Here is a 21,231-nt window from a genome sequence, read left to right on the forward strand (position 1 = left end):
GGAAGTCCATGGTATTCATAGAACTCTCCTCCAGTACCACATTTCAAATGAGTTGATGCTTTTGTTGTAAGTTTTCTTCACAGTCCACCTTCACAACTGTACAGAGACATTGGAAATACTATGGCCTCAGTATTTGTAGTCTATAGCTATTATGATCTCTTTCTATTATGAAAAATATCTTCTATGCACTGTGTAGAGGATTTGACAGTCAAGTAATCTAAATTCAAGAAAACAAGATAGGATACCTTTCATTTTAGGAAACTCATGTCTACATCCAATAGCATGTAGAGAGTCATCCCTAATCAGCTGTTAGGACAGACTCACACTGTCAAACAGCTGTGCATTAACCACTCTGCACTGAAGCTATACATGGGAGCTGACCCAGGTAAAAGCCATATGCATGTCTCTCCTTGCTACTGAATTCTGGAAGTTTATAGCAATAAATATGCAAATAGTTTGCCTACAGCAACTTAAACACAGTATAGATTTAGACCTAATAGTAATATCTACCTTGTTTCAATGAACTTGAACTTCCTTAATAATGATTACTGAGGTCCAAAGAACTATTTCAGGTGTACCCAATGACTATCATGTGCCTACAGAGATTTCACAACCAGGTGCAATTTAGAATCAAGTTTTCCTTGGCTCATATCTAAGCTCTTAATTACTATAATGGGGTGGGAAACAAATGGCCCTCCAGAAATTGTTGAAATACAATGCTCAGCATCCCTTACTATTGACAATTTTGGCTTGGGCCTCTAGGAGTTGCTTTCCAACAATATCTAGAAGGCTGCCTAATTCCCATCGTTGCACTTGAAGAAAAGGTGCACACCGTTTACATTGTTCCTGCAGTAGCTGGTAAAAGAGTCTTACTTTACTACCTTCTTAAATGTCTTTTCCTTATTTCTCTAGGTTCAGAGAAATATCCTCTGCTTCTCTAAAGAAAAGAAATTGTTGTGTTTGTAATAGAATGACGCAAAACAGATAAAACCTTTGTGTGTAATCCCTGTACATATTAATACCATATGACTGCTTACTAGATTTAAAGGGAAGCATTCCTAAGAACAGGATACCAGCATAGACTATAAACATATACCCCTTAATTCAAAACGCTTCATCTCTAAGATCATTAGACAGACACCCCAGCTTTACAACCCACTCCCCTTTGAAATGTTGAGCTGGCAACCTTGCTTAATGGCCAGAGACATCAAAGCTGGACAGCTCCAGTACAGAAAAACAGATGCTATATCCTAAGCAAATGTACATGTGTGGGAGGAGGGACAGAATGGCAGATTAGAGGAGTGGATCAGCCTTGGTCTGTTTCGAATAAGATTATTTAGAATTTTCAAATGGATGCAGTAAAGCATACCGGTAAATCCAGCTATAAACTCAGGCTTCAAAACACTGAAGGAAAATTACCATTAGTAATCGATGGCAGGTCTTCTTCATTCAGAGAAAACCTCAGCACTCACCCCTCTAAACTGACTAAAGAAACTATCAGGTGTATAGTAATGTTTATTGAATAATCATAAATGTATAAATTCACAAATATAAGAAAAACTTTAGAACAAATTTTATAGTCTTTTATATTATCCTTGTTTATTTTTGTCCATCTGAGCCTTGTGTATATTATTGTCTGGTTTTTATGCATGACTGATCAATGTATAGTATTATAGAGTTTGTCTTAGGCCATCGTCACTGACAGAAATGTCTTAGTGACTAGGAAAATTCCAGCAATTCTGGTACACTGCATACTCTATGGCCATTTGAACAATAGGCAGAAAAGATAGCTATTTCAGCAACTGTGATGATCAAAGAGAAAATAATCAGTCACTACAGAAATATAGCACAAGCTCAGGATTCCATTCTTCCAAAGAGGATGGCTGTCTTTTTGAAATCACCACAAGCCGACTTCTCATATTTTCAAGTATAGTTTAAATAATCTGAAGAAAGCACTAAATGTAATTAATTGACCTACTAATAAGAACATGCCAGTTTAATTGCCCTAATTCCCAAGGCAGAAGAAGTTTAATTGGAGGATTAGTCCCAGCACAAGACATTGTCAGTGAAGAATTGAGAGCCTGTAAGTATTCTAGCAGCCGTGGATGGCTATGAGACAAATGGTACTCTACACAGATGGTTCTTTGCTTAGTTTGTCTCCCCACCACCACCTGATTGAACTTGTATCTCTTCTTAATGTCTGGTTGAGAGGTTTTTTTAAGATTCAAAATTTTGGCAGGTATGGATCTCACGATAAATTTTTGCCTGGTATTACTGACAAGGCTGAAACAAACCAAAGGTCTATCTAATACAGCCTTTTATTTCTTGTAGTATCCACAAAAATGTATATTGAGAAAACCCATCAGGGCAGAAATAGCCATGTCACAGGAAATGAGAGAGATAGCCCTGTTCCCCAGCAAACAGAATTCAGAGACAGTTGACAACCTTACCTTTTACAACTCTGACCAATCCTTTTTTAAAGCTATGTAAGTCTCTGAACATCATCAGATTCTTAAGAGAAAATTCTATGGGCAGTGGATATATAGGTGGAAATATTGCACAGCCACAAACAGATTATGACATTCTGGCATCTACAGCTATAATTCCAGAACCCAGCGGGGGGGGGGGGGGAGATGGGGGACACGTATTGGATAATGGAATCTCAAAATATAAAAAGTTTATGGTGCAGGATGACCTACTGTGGTCAGGTTCTGGCCCAAGATGAAAACAAAATGTCCCACTCCTTTGTTTCATCTATAGTTGCCAACGGCACTAGCACATCGTTGCTCGTAATACAGTAGCATTTTCCACCTCATCTGTGGAAAATGTTTTATACTGTTTAATCTTGTTTTAAGGGGGGTACTGTGTATATATGGATATATTTTAGTCTGTTGTACGCCGCTTTGATTGCTTGGCAAAAAGCGGGATAAAAATAAAATAAAATTTTATTTTATTGAAGTAGCAGGAAATTTAATGCAGGATAGGATATTTGGAAGATATTGCTTCATCCTCCAGCACATGGGAATAGCCAAGAGGTGGCTGCTGCCCACTTCATAACATCTAGCATCTCTTGCCTGAGGCAACCTGCTTCACTCTGCCTAATGGTGCAGCTGGCCTTGACTATGACTGCTGTTCTGTTTTTCATATCAGTTACTGCTGCATAGAAACTACTCCAATAACCCTGTAATAACCTGGAAAATGTGGATCCTGTGTCAGTGATACACACTGATGCACAGTAATTAATCAGCAGATTGTATTAGTGGCTCTGTGCTAAACCAATTTACACTGATGCCACCAAATCCATTTAAAAACTGAATAGCTTCACTTTCTGATTCCATGATTTAGTAAGCCATGAGACTTTGAGTGTGCTGCCTGCCATTCTAATAGCGGTCTTGCTTTACTCAAGGAAGAATGGGAGAACTGTGCTGTAATTTTAATTTTATGTTGTGTGAGTGATGTTTTGGTAGTTAATTCATTCTTGATATCCTAAGTTTGCTTTAACTCTGAGGCTACAGCCCTATGCACAGATATCTGAGAGTTAAGCTTCACTGAACAGAATGGGCCTTACTTCTTAGTAAACATACACAGGATGGTGCTTTAAGTCATTCAATGGAACCCTCTATACACATGCTCATGGAGAGGTACTTAAGCAACCACTTGTGGCCCTTACCTCTTTCAAAACAAACCTTATTGATTCTGTTGTTGTTTGAATATAGAAAGCATAAATGGGGTGAATCAAAATGTACTCTCATGTAGGAAATATCATGCACAAGTGAGTGAAAGCATATCCTTACTGGAAAAGCTCCTGATCTGAGATGGTAGCCGTGTGTAGCAGGTTGTACAGCCCAGCATGTGAAGAATCATTCGAGCAGTTCAGATCTCCATCCTTCCCCTGCTTGGATGCACTGAGCCTAAAAAGGCTGGAGCAGCGCAAGGCCAGTTCCAGGGCATCCAACCAGCATCGGCCTGCAGAAACACAAGTCCAAAGGTCAAATAAGGCAATGCCAAACATGCACTTGATAGCCTCCCACTTCATGTATCCAGATATTTAATCCATTTTAAAGAGTAGAGAGATAAGAAACAACACAGCAAGGATTTCAATTGCTATGAACCTTGCTGGAGGCAGAACCCCAATTAACATTTGATATTTAGGCCTTGTTGTAAAAATGCTCAAAACAAACAGCTTTCTACGTCCTTTGGATGGTAACCCAAAAAAGAAACATAATATTTCATTTGTTCATGTCATTCAACCCTGAAAGTTAACCCAACCTAAGCAGATATCCCATTGCTGTTTGATGTATACAGTCCATTTTAGATTCATACTTTGTTTCCTACAGGCGTAATTTATTTTCCCCCTTGAACTGAGATTATTAAGATTGTCAAAGTTTTGCTGTGTAATTGCTACTACGTAACAACATTTCCAAGTTCTACAAATAACTCAAGACAATAATTTATAGAATAAATTAAAACCAATAATTTCTAGACGGTAGCTATTTCAGTTTTGTTGCAGCAAAATTTGTTTCTTGTACATTCATTATGGCACTGTTTTAAAAGGTGAGTAAGAAAACCTTGTTTTGATAATTATGGATTTATGCTTCCATTTTTGGTGTTCTTTTGCCCATCCTTTACTTTTCTCTAGAAATGTTTCAAGCATGAGGATATTGTCTCTGACAAAATAGAATTGTCTAAGGAAGAAGAAAGTTCACATACATAAAGGATGAGAACTGTGACTCTCCAGACATTTTTTGACTCCAGTTTACTTGGCTAAGCTGGCTGTAGTTGCTGAGAACTGTGGTGTAGAAGCATATGAAGGGCCATAGTTGCTCACTGTTATGATACACTTTTACCAATGGTGATGCTAAGTCTAAAGAAGTCTGACACCTCTCTCCTAGGGCCTTCTCTCCTGACTGCATCTTTGGGTTGCACAAATTGAAACACATCCATTGCTACTGCATAAATAAGAGCCAAAGTTACATCCACTGGATCTGGATCAGTTATAGCATCCATGTCGGATTGAATTTCAGTGATTTTATTTGCAAAGTGTAGAACAAGTTGTTGACAGTGGGCTGTTGAATGGTCTGGATTCTCCTCTTGTGAGCCCAAATGCACAAGACCCCTGACCACTTGATACAGTTCCATTGGCCAGCTTTTTGCAGAGGCAATGGGGACAAAAAAGAAGTTTTCTGTCTGTATAACAGAGTAGGTTCTCAGGTAAGCTATACAGTTGGCCCTTCTTATACACTGATTTTTTTATACATGGATTCAACCATACATGGTTTGAAAATGTTCAAAAAAAGTATAAATTTCAAATATCAAACCTTGATTTTCCATTTTTTTAATAAGGGACACCATTTTGTTATGTCATTATATTTAATGGACTTGAGCATACACGGATTTTGTTATACATGGGAGATCTTGGAACCAAACCCTAGCGTATAACAAGGGTCCACTGTACTCTGTGTTCATTTGGCCTTGCTCCCAGTTTTCTGCCAACATCACTCTGACTGCCATCTTGCTTGTTTCATTGCCATTAGCTCCTTGGAAAACCAGGGGACTGCTTGGGCTCCATTCTGTGAGAGGGAACAATCAAGAATGATTGTGTCCACCACCCTGGCCATTCCCTTAATCCAACCAAGGCAGGAGGAAAAACCCCAAGAGCCATCAGGAATCCATTTGGACCCAAATGTCTCTTGGGGCAAACAACGTTAATGGGTCCTTGACCCTCAGATGATTTCTGAGTCTTGAGTCTATACTCCGCCAGGTAGTGATCTGCCCAAAACAATGGAACTATACTGACATGGGTTTTCTTCATGAAACATTTGATTAAAAAAAGCTTTACGTAAGGACATCTGTCTTACATATAAAGATTTACTGGAAAAACGCAGAGATTACCATACTTGTGCTCACATAAGTATTTAATTAGAAATATAACTGAACTTTTTTTAAAAAAAAAATCTTTTGATCAGAGCTGATTTGGTGATCCAGACACTAGTAAGGAAACTGTATCAGGGGTATGTGAACAAATGAATTAAATCCTAAAAAGTATTTAGATGAATTCTTAAAGTCTGTCAGTGATTAATATAATTCTATATATTCCTTCAGAACTTTGATGAAGAAAGCTTAAAGCTCACAGTAAATAAAAAAGCAGCACAGCTCCAAATACTTTCCCACTCTTCTGTATCTAGAAGCTGTATAAAACAAAAGGAGTTATTTCATAAGAGAGGACTGGATTGTAAGCCTTGGTGAGAATTCCAAACACATACGCACTGAAGGATTTTTACTCTTGACCTACCGGGAGAATCCATGAAATTATATTTTAACTGTATGATATTTTAATTTGTAAGGCACCTAGAGTGCCGTTGTGTGGGAAAGGTGGAATATAAAGAAAGATGATGATTGCCAATAATAATAATACTAATAATAACAACAACCAAATATTCTGTGATTAAGGTTTCTAACTTTTAAAAAATATTCTTTATTAATTTTCATATATACAATATCAATGTTACATACTTATCATCAATATATTGTAGTTTTTTTACACATAATTCAAAAAACAGAAATTTATATGTTTTTAACCCATATACTCATACTTCTTAACAAAACCAAGAAGTGGGAAATAAATAAATAAAGCATGTCTGTGCAATTAGTTTTTGATTTAGACAAAGTGCTGTTCATTCTGAAAACACTGGTGGGTATATCATTGGAGAAACAATTTCACCGCCCTGATTTATGTTATTTTAAAACTTGCTGTGTGCTCAGTCCTATGAATGCTATGGTTAAAAAGAGTTCAGTCAATAAAGAAAATAGACCACCAAAAGGCATAATCATCACTGGGAAATAAATTGTTCTGCTTATAGAAACAAAAGCAACTAAAACAGTTTAAAACAAACATCACCAAAATACTGGCTGGCTGTTGTAGTGCCAGCAGCTTCTCTATGTCTCTCTGTGTCTCTCCTCAACTAATTTAAAATACATTCAAAGAATGCAAAGAACTTTTGAGGGTGGAGATGGTGGCAAGCAGTATATGTTGAACAATAGCAAAAACATCATTCCTCTTCCAGAAAACAACTTTCCCAGATTTGCAGCAACCAACTTCTGTGCACAAGGGGCTATATTTGGAGGGGACCATCTTGACAACTGCCAGCAAAAGTAACTAGCAGACTAAGCATGTCTGGCCTTAAACCAGGCAGCCTACAGATACACACACTACCCACTCAGCAAAGGGAATAATAACTAGTTGACTGTGTGGGAACCAGGCACCAAAAAGCAGGTGAGATGGGCGAGAATTGAACAGAAAGTTGCCATCTTGGAGGTGTGCCAAGGAAATGCTGGTCAAGGTGCAGACATATCTGGAAGACTGCAGCTTTGGTGGGCCTTTCCCCACTTCATCTATGAACTCTGGCTGAAGGTTTAGGGTTTCCCCTTCACACTAAGAAGGGGGTGTTCATACTAAGGAGGTTGCCCTGACTTCTTCTGTTTGCTGTTGATGGAAGGAGGCAGCCAGGAGAATCAGGAAAGCCTTTGTATTCTATCAAGGCTAATGACTTCATGCAGCAAATATAAATAAATGTTGGGATATGTTATGTGGGGAAAGGACCAGGAAGGGAGAAACTGAAAGATTTATTTTTGTATACATCTTATTTTCAAACCAGTGAGATCATGCACACCAGCATTAATAATAATAATAATAATAATGATAAAATTTATTTTTATCCTGCCTCTCTACAAAAAGCAATTTGGGAGGCTTACAAAGTTAAAATATAAAGTCCAAACCCTCAGACCACCCACCCCTTTAAAAGACAATTAAACAGTGTGGAATTAAAAACATAAAACATACTTAAAAACAATACAATAACTGTGGTGAAAGAGACACAGCCATCATTCTAAGCAGATGAAGAAGAGCTTAGATAAAATGTACAGATGATACCCATTGAACTCACAGTTCCCATTAAAGTCTACAGCAGTGGTAAAGAAATATGTTTTACTCCAGAGGCAGTTGGATGGCAATACCCTAACCAATGGAGAGAAATTCTGGGAGCTGGTGACAACATCTGGAGATCCTTATGATTTCCACCCTGGTCTACAAAATAAAAAAGGTCACTGATTGATTCATTGGATTTATATCTCATTTTCTCTCTGGATGGGATCCAAGGCAGCTTAAGAACTAACTATTCTTCCTCTTCTGCCTTCCAGTTATTATAACAAAGAACTGCAGGTCAGGAGCACCTTCACTGAAAAATCCCATCTAGAAAGTACAACTGGCAGGTTGGATACCTTGTAGATAGATATGGTTGTTGCTTGGTTGGCAATTGGGATTCCTTGAAGAATAGGACTAAGGGAAGCTCCGAAGATGAGAAAAGTCCTCAGAACAGCTGTGGGTTGAAAGCGGTCCACAAAGGAAGAGTCACTGACAGCTGCTCAACCTCCCTCCCCCCCATCAGAACCTAATGGGGGAAAAGCAACAAAAAGCACCCAAGACCTAGCCTTTTTTTAGACTAGAAAGTGGCAACAGTTCCACTCCATTTTCTAATTGCTCATTCCTACTAGCTTCTTTCTTTCTAACAGGAGTGACCCAAGCCATTTTGCTGACTGAGGTGAACTAGCAACCCACTCACGGATCCAAATGTATAATATCCAGAGTGAGCCATTGTTTTGGTACAGTGAAAGTATCTGTATAACAATTACAATAATTCAACTATAATTTGTTGTCTTTTCACCTCTAATTTGCTACCTGTGGTGGCTGCCTCATTCCACCAAATGGTAGGGCTGACGTAGTTTTTTGTGGGATTTCTGGGCTATGTGTTCTGGAAGAGTTTATTCCCAACATTTTGCCAATATCTATGGCTGGCATCTTCAGAGAATGCTGGCATGTGAGTGAGTGGGGTGTGTGTGCGTGCGCGTGTACACACACACACACACACACACACACACACACACACACACACAGTGTGCCCTTCTCTTACATGGGGGATCCATTCCGGACCCCCTGCGTAAAAGAAAAAACGTGTAAGCTTGAGCCCCATTAGAAGTAATGGGGCTTGTGTTCGCAGTGCAGTGCTGCAGGTGCACGCCTCATTATTTCTTCTGGGGTGCACAAGGTTTTTTCCGGCATGGCTTCCAGCATATGACGCAAGTGCACTGTGTACACACACACACACACACGTGACTCTTGGTTGAGAGCAAGTGATTTGCATGTTAATTTCCGTGTTGGTCTGTTGTAGGGCTGAGCTTGCATCTTAGTCCTCTTGGATAATTGTAGTAGAAGACTGACAATTGATTTTAAAAAACAGTGCATGTGTGCTGGCTCTTGCACTGGAAGTATTCCACACTTCATCATATTGTGTTATGCCTGTTCTGAGTTCAGAAGATAAAAGATAATCAATGTGAAACAGTACTTTATGCAAAGGGATATTGCTAACACCCTTGAGATTAGCTGAATGAAAGAAGCTGGTAGCATGAGCTTTTGTAGGGTTGAGCCTACTTCCTCAGAAGTATGTAGGCCCAAGTCTATGAAGGTTCAAGATTCCAGTTTCTTTCTTTCAGTTAGTCTCAAAGGTGCTACAAGATCTCGTTGCATACTGATTTTCCAGAATAACACAGCTATGTCTTTGAGTACTTTTTTATGTCCTACAGATGGTGCTGTGCCTCCAGTATCAGCTACCTGCTGAACAGTATCAGTGAAACAATCATGCAAACCAACCCTAACAGCTTCTTCCATCTGAGCCCACACAGAACCATCTACTTCAGATCTGCAAGCAAAATGAACCGAAAAGATCATTTCAAGGCCAGTTGGAAAATGTCTCAAAGGGGCAGTTTTTCCAACTTTCAGTGGGTGGGTAGTGCCACATTTATCAGTTTAAGAAAAATTTATCAGTTTAAGAAAGAAATGACTCTTCTCATTGTAAGAAAACCAACGTTTACATGGACAGTTCTAAACTAGAAGCTTTCTGATTTACCTGTGTATATTCACCAAATATTCCAGATACTTTGCCAGAGCTACAGTGTAGCTCAAAACACACATAGTCGAAATACACCCATAGACATATACATAAAACTTTGTGTTATCCACCCCTCAGTTAATTTGATTTACTTTATTGATGTAAAATGCTTGTCATGCTGCCTCATATTCATAAATGATCCATAACCTTAGGCCCATTCTCACTACACAATTACAGTGCTATTATTCTCCTTTAATCGTCAAGGTTCTGTCCCATGGATTCCTGGGAATTGTAGTTTTGGGAGGAGCATTTAGAATTCCTTGGGGAATTCCTTAGTGTTGCCTTAAGTCAGAAATGACTTGAAGGCACACAACAACCACTATAAGAGTACAGTATTTCTTTTCTTTGAAGAATAATATACCAAAATAATTGGTTTTTTTTATTTGTAAAGTTAAAAGATTACTGTTTGACTTATCATTTGGTGTCTGGCATCTGAGGTCAATGATCTCTCCAATTGCTAATCTATCTACTTTTAGTTTCACATTTGGTTTGAAACATCCAAACATTTATGAAAATAAGCAAACAACTTGACTGCACCTAAATTCATCATTCTACAGAATGTGGAATTTACTGTGGATTTCTGACACTTCATGTTATAGAGAGTGAGCAGTAGCAATGTGAATAACATACACTCCATGTTGGTAAACCAATGGACAAGGTAAACACCATGTACAAAAAATAGTGAAAGATCAATATACTTTTTGATGAATATGGGGTGGCTACACAAGCTGTTTTACACAATGCACTTTTTCTAGAGTAGAGAAAAAGAAGGAATGAGTGCCAATGTAGTCCAGGGAAAGAAGTACTGGTTCTAGAACAGAGCAACTGAGTTTTAAATTCATGATTAGTAATGAGTCAGCTGTCTTCTGTACACTGACCTGAGAGTTAAGTGCCACTGGGAAAAATGGATTTGCTTCCGAGTAAACATAGATAAGATTGTGGTGTGAATGGGTCTTAAGCATGTCTTCCTCTTTCACCTAAGACATATCTCATCTTACAAGGCTGTTGTAAAGATAAGATGTTGCTGTTGTGTGCCTTCACATTGTTTCCGACTTATGGCAACCCTCTCATAGGTTTTTCTTGGCAAGATTTGTTCACAGGAGGTTTGCAATTGCCTTTCCCTGATGTGGAATAATGCTCCCTTCAATTATGTAAAAAGGGACAAGCTACAAATGTGAGTCATATACTGCCACCAGAAGATTTCAAAAAGTTGAGACTACATGGCAAATGTGGACAAAGTACAGCCCTTCATATGCTGTTGGACTGAATTTCCTAGCAGCCAACAGTCAGTACAGCTAATGGTGAAGAATGCTGGGAGTCACCACCAAACATTTGAAAAGCTGCAGTTTGCTATACAGGACAACCCAATACTACATTTTCAACACCAAGGAACTGTTTGCAAAGATAGTGGGGATCTGACTGAGGATACAAAGAGGAGCAGATTATTTTTTTGAGTGCACAGAGCTCACTGCATGTAATTCCTAACAAGTGAAGAATAGAAAAGCCCTAAGGTTATTCTGAATAAGACAGACCAATTCAATCTACAGAAGCCTAAAAGATATGATCCAATATACAATTTCTTTTTCCAGTTTGGTCTTAATGCATTAGGATGAAGACTTTTAGACAAGAAATGTAGGCTAGCTAAAGTGGTCATAAAGCTTTGTGCTGCATGTTTTGTAATTAACTTAAGTAGAATGGCAAGTTAAATTGATCTCTAAGAAGATATGAGCTTTTAAGATCAAATTGATAGAAGGCCATAGAGCTAATAAATTGCCCTTAAAGCCCAAGAGACTCATTAGTTTTCAGCTCTCTTCCAAAAGCTGTCGTAATTTGACCAACAGTTGAAAAACTTCCTCCTCCCCATCGATATCACCTTCAAAAACCCAATACACAATATCATGCATTTATATTTGGGAGACGAACAGAGTAGTAATAATAATAATAATAATAATAATAATAATAATAATAATATTTATTTATTTCTATACCGCCCGGTGGCAAAGCCAATCTGGGCGGTGAACAACATAAAAATTTACAGAATAAAATGTACATAAATATTTATACTCCCTTCCCCCCCTTAAAAAATATTAAACACTTAAATGTATTAAAATGGGACTACAACAATGTATAATTAAACTATCCTAAACTAAACCCCAAAACCCTCAGTAATCCTCACCATCAGGGGATGGGGCCACGAGAGGAATAAGGGAAATCGGGGAGCCCAGGAGCCTGGCCGGGAAAAAATTTAATCTGGAAAGGCCTGCCAGAAGAGATCCATCTTGACAGCTTTTTTAAAGCTGTCTAAAGATGTCAACTGACGGATCTCATCCGGCAGGTCATTCCAGAGTATGGTATGGAATGTCAATGGAAATCATTCTGCTAAACTTTCTTTTTGTTTTCTATCTCTGAAAGATTTAGCTTAAGAGTTCCTCCTGACTAGCCAAAAGCCTTGGAATTTGGTTGGAGCTATAGCCTTAATTTCCATGTGTGCGCACGCTTTTTTTCCTTATGTGCATATGGCATTCTTCCTGTCCTGGTTTACAACAGCTTTTAAAAACCACTGCATGATTTTTTAAAAATTTTTTTTTTAGTCCTGGGAATTTCTGATACAGGCTGAAATAAATGTCACATGTCTGTATCCAGACTGTCTGTCTTGTTTTCTTTGGCCCTACTTTTGGCAGTCCCACTGATGATGTTTGAAATGGCTGTGGGGGTGTGGGGTGGCATTTGCCACAGAGGTTTCCCACTGATTTTCACTCTCTGGTTACCAGATTTACTATTTCTTCAATTTCTTCTTTCTTTTATATGCTAAACTAGTATGGCACTTTTAGAGTAGTACAGCACTTTAGCACTATAACATTAAAAAAAATTAAACATGGCAGACAGAGAATGTGGGAACTGGAGGAAGAATATGGAAAGGTGGTGCTGAGTTCATCTATCAACCCATCATGTTATTTATACTGGGACTTTCTCCAAAAGTGGGACTCAAGGAGTTCTGAAGGAAATGAAAGGAGAGAGACCATATCCACACAACAGCTTAAAGACACTACATTTTCCATGAGGTCTTTCCACTGACCTTGGTTCCCTCATTACATTCCCAATTAAAGCTGTATTTCTTTCTTTCTTTGCTGCAGTTCATGACAATGGACTTAATCACACGGGGGGAACTGGGGATTTAAACAGCAATTATCTCATGAAAATCATGCAATCGCAATTAACATTTTCACACACATTGTTATTAAAGAGCCATTATCCCAGGAATAAACAAGCAAAAACCAGCAACAAATCATTCACGGGATTTCTCTGTAAATGATTTGTTGCTGTTTATTGCCTGTTTATTCCTGGGATAATGGAAATGTTAATTGCGACTGCACGATTTTCATGGGATAATCACTGTTTAACCCCCCAATTTTCCCCATGTGATAATGTCTCATAACAAAAAAAATGTAAAAATAAAATGCACAAGCATCACTAGTAAGGTGCAGGGGATGCAGACTGCATTAGGTAACACTTCAGAGAAGGGGTGACGCCTGGCCGGATCCTCCTCCTGTGGGTGGGGGTGGGGGTGGGGTGCTGTGCCCAACCTTCATTCCTTCTTTTCTGCTGTTCTTGCTTTCTCCATGAAGACAAAACCAAGAAAGCAAAGGAGGAGGGGTAAATATTCCCCTTCCATACCCTCCTGCTGTCTCATTTGTCCAGCTCTCTGTACACACACACCCGGTAGCCCTGGCCAGGGAAGGGCAAGGATGGAGGGCAGGGTAGGCCACTGCTGCCCGACAACCCTTTCTGGGTCTAGTCAGGCAGAAGTTGTCTGAAGAGGGGGTGCAGCTGAGCAAGGAAGTGGTAGGGGAGAGCCAAGTGCACACCCCACATAGCTTCCCTACTGCCCTGGCTCTCTCCATGAGGAGAAAGCCAACACACTTGCCCCTCCCATCCCCTCCTACTACCTCATTTTCCTGGCTGCTCAGTTGCCCCTGGCAGCACCGGGCTGGTGGTGGGCAGGAGAGCGAGTGAGTGAGGCAGTAGGAGGGGAGGCAAGGGAGGCCATCGCTGCTGCCACTGTGCAGCAGCCCTTTCCGGATTTGGCTGTGTAGTGGGCAGCCGGGCAGCCATGGACAGGAGGCAGGTGAAGGGAGGGTGGGGCAACCTGCTACCGCTGTCTTTTGGTACACAGCAGATGACCCCAAGCCTAGTGGCGCCACTGACAGCTACTCCATTGGAATAACTCATTTAACATCCCTTATAAGGACTGCTCAGATAACTCACATCCTAAGCTCGCTTGAGGATTTTCTGTTGTTTGTATGGTTTTCTTTCAAATAAATAAAAATTACCCAAGAAAAGCAGTTCTCGCCATCAAAACAAAAATGATTAAGATGAGCTGAGTATTGCAAAACCAAATATTTTGGAAAGAATTCAGCTGGAAAATCCAGAGGAATCTCACATGTGACCCATTTGTTGACCAAGGCTGCAATCCTATATTCTGTTACCAGAGAGCAACTTCTGTTTAAGTCAGTGAAACAACAGCATTGTCAAACATGTGGCAATGTATGTTGGTTACAAGCATCCCTCTTATTGATGGCCTACATCTTTGGTTCTAGGTTAGCACTTGCCACACAACAGACAAGTTGAAAGCATTTAGGAAGTATGACTGTGTTTGCATTTTAGCATTTTTTTTAAAAAAAAAACCATCTAACTGTTAAAAAGATGATCACAGTTTGATAAAAATGAATTCACTTATCTTATTTATTATTGTATGTCCTCAACTACCCATTTTCCATTTAATATGGAGAGCTGACATTCAACACCAGAGGATGAAAGCAAGTGCATACTGGATGCTTTATAATCACTACCAGAAATATGGCATGTTACAGGGGATAAAGATTTCTTAGGCAATGAGAAGTCGAAGGCTTTCATGGCCGGCATCCATGTTTTTTTGTGGGTTTTTCGGGCTATGTGGCCATGTTCTCTGAAGATGCCAGCCACAGATGCTGGCGAAACATCAGGAACATTTTTTTCTAGAACATGTGCACATAGCCCAAAAAATCCACAAAAAACATTTCTTAGGCAGCTCTAGATAAGAAGGTGCCAGAGAGAACAAGATTATTTGATTTGAAGTACTGTTTGAAGCTCTAGCAAATATCCTCTGGTTACTACTACAGATTCTGTGGCAGATTTCAGTCCACTTCAAAATTGCTCTCTCTTTGTACAGTAATAGTCTTCAAAGATTAAACATAATAGAATCACAATTTTTATTAGTTTCTATGTTTTCTTCTTTATCAACAGCAGCCAGTTTTGCTCAGTTTTTAGTTCATAGTTCCAAATCTCAGACAACTCAGCCACAATATGTCAGTACATTTTGAAAAATCTTGTGCTGTAAATCAGTTTAAAAACAAAAATACAGAATGCAGTTAGATGACTCTTCAAGAGGTAGCCCATAGAATAACTCAAACAGGTGAGAGGAGAAATAATGTCTATTCCCAGGGGCATAACGACAGCTAACCAATTTAAAAGCTATGAGATGAGGCTCAAACTGCATGTTCCAGGGAGATGTGGGTGCAACCCTATTCCCAGTAAATGTACAGTTTGTACTATGGGAAGAGTAGAATGACATGAGAATCTAGCTACAGCATTTCCCTACTCTCCATAGTTATTGAAGTAAGACAAGGGGAAAGGAATCATATTTTCCTCACTCCATGTTGCCTAGAAAATGTAGTTTGGTAGTACAGGTAATTACACACCTCCCAATAATAAATAGTTTGGGGCCAAAGATGTTACAAAGCAGGAAAATCAGAAGGGATTCTACCATTTCCTTTGTGACTCATTATAAAACCACTCTAAGGGCCCTTTCATACTCCATAATTATAGCACTATGACTCCATTTTAACTGCCACAGTTCCATCCTATAGAAACCTGAGATTTGCACTTTAAGGAGAGGTATTGGGAATTCTCAGCCAGAGAGAGTTCCAGTGCCACACTAAACTATAAACTCCCAGATTCCATAGAAAGCAGCCATAGTAGTTAAAGTGGAATCATAGTGCCATAATTGTGTTGTGCGAAAGGACTCTAACTTGTTCTTTCCCCATAGAAGATGGAGTTGTTCAAAATCCTGGGAGGATCCTATCACACAGTTTGTTCCCAGACAGTGATACATTGAGTGGTATGGTAACAAGCAGAATCTAAATAAGTAAAGGAAGAACAAAAACTCACCATCTGATTCTGAAGCTGCCCGGAAGATCAAGTAGCTGCTCGGAAGAGGCTGTGTGATAGAACCAACATTCTCTCCCTTTGGACCCTAAAATAGTTTGTGAAATAAAAAGGACACATTATCATTTCATTGAAGTTCTCCGTTCTACCTTCTCTGTTTTCCATTTTTAGTTTGACCCTTCCAGTGTCAAATGGAAATTGGGCAGCTCCTCTTAGTGAGTTTCAAATATACTTTGTCTAAATTAATACCTGTTAAAATAGGTCAACAATGAAATCTTAGGAGTCATGTCTGCAGACTACAGCTGGAAGGAGGGCCTCCTCAGACTCATCTGGGGGCACTTTGTAGGCTGTAGTGGTGGTGCAGGCATCTGGAAATCACTACTTTTCATCTACACTGCTCAGCATCCTTTCCTTGGGCTCCGTTGTGGTGTTCACATGCCCAGAAAAAGTAGACAATGGGTGGGGAGGGAGGTACTTCCAGATGCCTGACCAGAGCAGTGCTGTTTTCCTTTAGGCTTGCCTAGGGAATATTTAGGCAAGTGCACCCCAGGCTACCAGGCACTCTGTTTTCAGCTGCTTTTTCAGCTGCAAAGAATGTTCAGCTGCAAATAATAGGCTGCTTAGGAGAATGATGGAGTCTTCTTCTCTGGAGGTTTTTAAACAGAGGCTGGATGGCCATCTATTGGGGGTGCTTGGATTCTGTATTCCTGCATGGCAAGGAGTTGGACTGGATGGCCTTGGTGGTCTCTTCTAACTATGAGTCTATTCACAAAGATTCATTTCATTGCTGAAAGACAGGTTTCCTGACACTCAGGAAAGCCAGCTGTGAAAAATTATTATGCATATTATGCAAAAATGGTGGATTGGCAATGGCAGGAGTGGGGGGACCTCCCCCCTCAATTTTCACACAAACACATCTGACATGCAATGATGAAACAGTCCAAGATTTGCACCCCCTACTTTTGAAATCTGGCAGAAGATCCTAACAGATCATCTTGATCTAAGTTACACCAGAAACCATTAGGGAAATCTGTTTGAAATGTGTGTTAGGATCCTTATTTTAAATAGTCTGTCATTGAAACTCTCAGAAGTATTTTGAAATAACAACAACAATAATAATAAAATTTGTTTGTATTTTCCCGCCTCTCCCAGGTGGATCGAGGCAGGATTACAACCCAACAATAACAATAAAATACAAGAATAAAACATGTAATTTCAAACATTAAAATAGTTAAAAACAGTGCAGTCAACATTTATAAGATAAAATGTTCTGATCCTGGATAGAAGAATGAATGATGTCGTTACAGAAGATTGGTTGGATAATAAGCTTTGATTTAATTCACTCAGTTGGGAAATCTTATAATATACAGACAACTATTTAGATGAAAGTCTCCAAAAGTAAGTAACAAGGAGATTCCTGAACAGAAATCTGAAGGAGAGAAGAAAGATCCATAGCAAATGAAAAGGTTAAGTGACTCATGAGATATTATTCAGTGACTATCCATCCATCCATCAACCTTTATTAGGCATCTCAATAGTCAATATACAACAAACAATACAATACAAAATTAAACTAAAATAGTTTACATGAGTACTTTAAAAATTTATCATCCTTAAAATCATCTAACACTAAACTCTAACCATTATTTAATTTGTGCCAGATTTTTGTTGCCTCCATTAGAAAATTGGCCATCAATCGTGTAATCTGTACATTACAATCCTCCAATAAATGTACTAGAGTTATATCGGTTAAACAGTAGTTCATTTCCATTAGTTTCTTTAGCAATTTCTCTCTCGGTTTTTGATACAACGGGCAAAGAAATATGATATGTTGGAGAGTATCTGGAGATAGTTCACATATACATATTCGATTTGCAAAAGGAATCCTCAAATATCTACCCCTGGTGACACAGGAAGGGTGAATATTCAGCCTTGCGAAGAGGAAAGCTTTCCTCGAAGCCTGAAGGGACAATGATTGAAAGTACTTTGGCATCTCACCACAATAAGGGGGAATGCCAAATACAGAAGGGGAGCACACTCTGGGAGGAGTGGAATAAATCATCTTATAGTCCCAACTCAATAAACAATCCTTAATTGTCTTGAAGCACTCCTCCTCAGTTAGGAGGAGTAGAGAGTCCAGACTTAGGCCCTTTAATTTTAATTTATCTTCATAGATTTTTGACCAATTAGTATAATAATTATCAGATAAAAGAAACCAAATTAGACTAGATCTATTAGGTCTATAGTGGATTTTTAGCCATGATTTGTACGCCATCAACCAAGCTGTGGTCTCGAGTGTATCCAGACCAAGCTCAGCATATAATGTTAGGTGATGAACACATGGTGGGATAGATAACAATTTCCTACAGAGTTGTGTTTGTAAACTTTCGACCTCCTTGTTAAAAGCTGTTACCCAAACAGATATACTATATAGTATTTGTGGTCTTATTTTGGTTTTGTAAATTTTCATAGCTGCAAGGAAATCTTGGTTTCCCTTCTTATAATAAAAGGATTGTAGAGTCGCCAGAGATCTTTTTCCAGATTGAACAACCTTTTCTCTCTGCTTTGCCCAAAGACCATTATAATGGAAAAGAACACCCAAATATGTATACATTTTTACCTGCTCTATAATTTGATTATTCACCTTCCATTTCCTTGGATTGAAACCTTTTGAAAATACCAAAACCTTTGATTTAGTAACATTTATCCGTAGATGGAACTTAACACAATACTCACTAAATCTATTCAGGGCTCTCGATAAGCCCACTTGAGTCAATGAAAGTAATACAGTGTATTCAGTGACTAGGAAAGCATCCATAGCTCCCACCACACACCAATATTTCTATGGTCTCTTCATCTGAGGAATTTTGTTCTTCAAAATACCTTAACAGCACTCAGCATTCAAGCTGCTCTGAAGGCGAGGAGGGACTGAATAATCATTAACTATAATTTGAGACGTATCCCCTGCAGTTTACCTTTCAGTCTAGCTACATCAAAGTTGCTGAACTGACTGTCTGTAGAAAAAGAAGGTATGAAAGGGCATCAAGTAGCAGTGCCACTTCAAAATCCAACACCTCCTCTTCCTTCCACCATCTCAGAATGAGATGGAATGGAAAAGAATGTAACAAGATGAATAAGGTGTGAATGTATGGCAAGATCAGGTTTACTATGGCATGGGATACACGAGTTTTTTGGCAAGATACAGCGGCTATGTTACGTATCTTCAAGTAATTTTTGGCTTATGGTGACCCTAAAACAAATCTATCATAGGGTTTTCTTGGCAGAATTTGTTCAGAAGGAGTTTGCTCTTGCCTTCCTCTGAGACTGAGAGAGTTTGAACTGTCAAAGTTACCCACTACATTTCCATAGCTGAATGGAGAGTCAAACCCTGGTCCTCAAATTACCACACCACATTAGCTTTTAATGGTAGTTATACAGAACATCAGTAGTTGTGGTGCTGAAGGACTTATTTCATTATTAAATTGTTTGTATGCTTTGAATCCCATATTCTTTTACTTTTCAATATGCCCATGTAATTTAATTTTAAATACTTTTTCCATGAGTAGTTTTAGTGACACACCCTTATCAGAAAGCAAATGATGAAATACACTGCATGCAGTCCCAAGAACACTCCAATCTCCCATTAAGCCTTTTAAAATAAATACATATAGGAGCAAGTTATTTCAGGAGGAAAGGAATCTGAGAAGGAGCTTAGCCAATAGCTTAACAGGTGTTTAAAGGAACACAGTTCAAAGACCTGTCCAAGAGAGAACAGAATCTTCCCTTCTGTCTCTAGATCCTTGTTCTATTTCTTTTTCTTTCTCTTACAAGTGCACAGAACTCAATAGGAAGGACACAAATTCATCTGTTGCTCCAAGATGGAAGGCTGACAAGGACTGTGGATACTCAGTTTTCATTTTGCTTGGGATGAAGAGAGGCATAATCTTGGATGTGTTTGTAATTACATACGTATCTCCAATAGCAGCATTTGAAACAAGGGTCCAAAACACACTGTAGAAATAATTCAGTTTGAGACCCCTTTAACTGCCCTGGCTCAGTGCTAGGAAATCCTAGGGCCTGAACAGACAGACCAAAATAAAACTGCATTGGGTCACTTTGGAAGTGTGCTGTTTAAATTATGCATGTGTCCTAAGAGGCTGAAGACCACGCCAAAGCCCTGCTCCAGTCCTAAGCAGTGGAGTGCAGCTTTGGTGCAGCCTCTGGCCTCTTAGGATGTATGTGTCATCTAAATAGCATACCTCCAAAGTGACCCAAAGCAGCTTTATATTGGCCTGTCTGTTCAGGCCTCTAGGAACTGTAGTTTATTGTGGCACTAGAGCTCTCTGACAGAGGTGGCTAACTGTCTACAAACTATAGTTTCCAGAATTTCCTAGCATTGAGACAGGGCAGTTAAAGTGGTCTCAAACTGGATTATTTCTGCAGTGTGCGACCAAGGTCTTTCTCCATAGATGTCTGGAGAGAAAAGACAGATGGGCATCTCTTTCTTTCTACAAGCTGTACTTCAACATCTTCTTAAGCTCTTACTTCTTAAAAACTGTATCTTAGGCAATGAATATTTTAATCCTCAGGCTGGGGTTCATCACTTGTTCCGACTATTTTTTTAAAACATGGCAACAGAGGCCACTAGTCCTTACCTACAAAACTAGCATTAATTTTTTTGTTTCTAGCTGTTCTAAGTTAGTCTTACAACAGACCACAAAGCTACCAACTCTTTGCAATGTTTTGTTTAACTCCAGAAATGTTTAGTGTACTTCCTGTACTTCCTCTGCACAGAAAACCATCTCCCATTTCATTTCAAAATAAAGCCTTGGTGGCTATATATGTCATTGTTATAGAAATGTTATTGTATTGTGCGTCTAACATACAGCAACATATTCAGCATTTGCCATCTTTAGAAAACCACTAGTTTTGACTTACTTGATCATAGTTGGTCTTTTTTTATATTTTGCTAGACAAGTTACTGTAATAACCTCATACAAATAACAATATTTTGTTTCTGTTTTGC

General features: G+C 39.0%; 1 protein-coding gene across 4 annotated transcripts in view; it reads right to left on the reverse strand.

Moving 5' to 3' along the window:
• Positions 1-21,231, reverse strand: part of LOC149314394 (oxysterol-binding protein-related protein 5-like) — a 642,611-nt gene that overhangs the window by 28,726 nt on the left and 592,654 nt on the right. For all 4 annotated transcript variants that reach the window (XM_089521022.1, XM_089521020.1, XM_089521021.1 and 1 more), the window contains exons 7-8: positions 16,209-16,293; positions 3,795-3,966 (exon numbers count right to left, since the gene is read on the reverse strand). In XM_089521022.1, coding sequence (XP_089377148.1) covers positions 3,795-3,966; positions 16,209-16,293 — 257 coding nt within the window. The remainder of the gene's footprint in view (positions 1-3,794; positions 3,967-16,208; positions 16,294-21,231) is intronic.

This window comes from Sceloporus occidentalis, unplaced genomic scaffold (assembly GCF_023333645.1).
Source record: "Sceloporus occidentalis isolate IW3139 unplaced genomic scaffold, rSceOcc1.0.p SCAF_4, whole genome shotgun sequence".
Taxonomy (NCBI): Eukaryota; Metazoa; Chordata; class Lepidosauria; order Squamata; family Phrynosomatidae; genus Sceloporus; species Sceloporus occidentalis.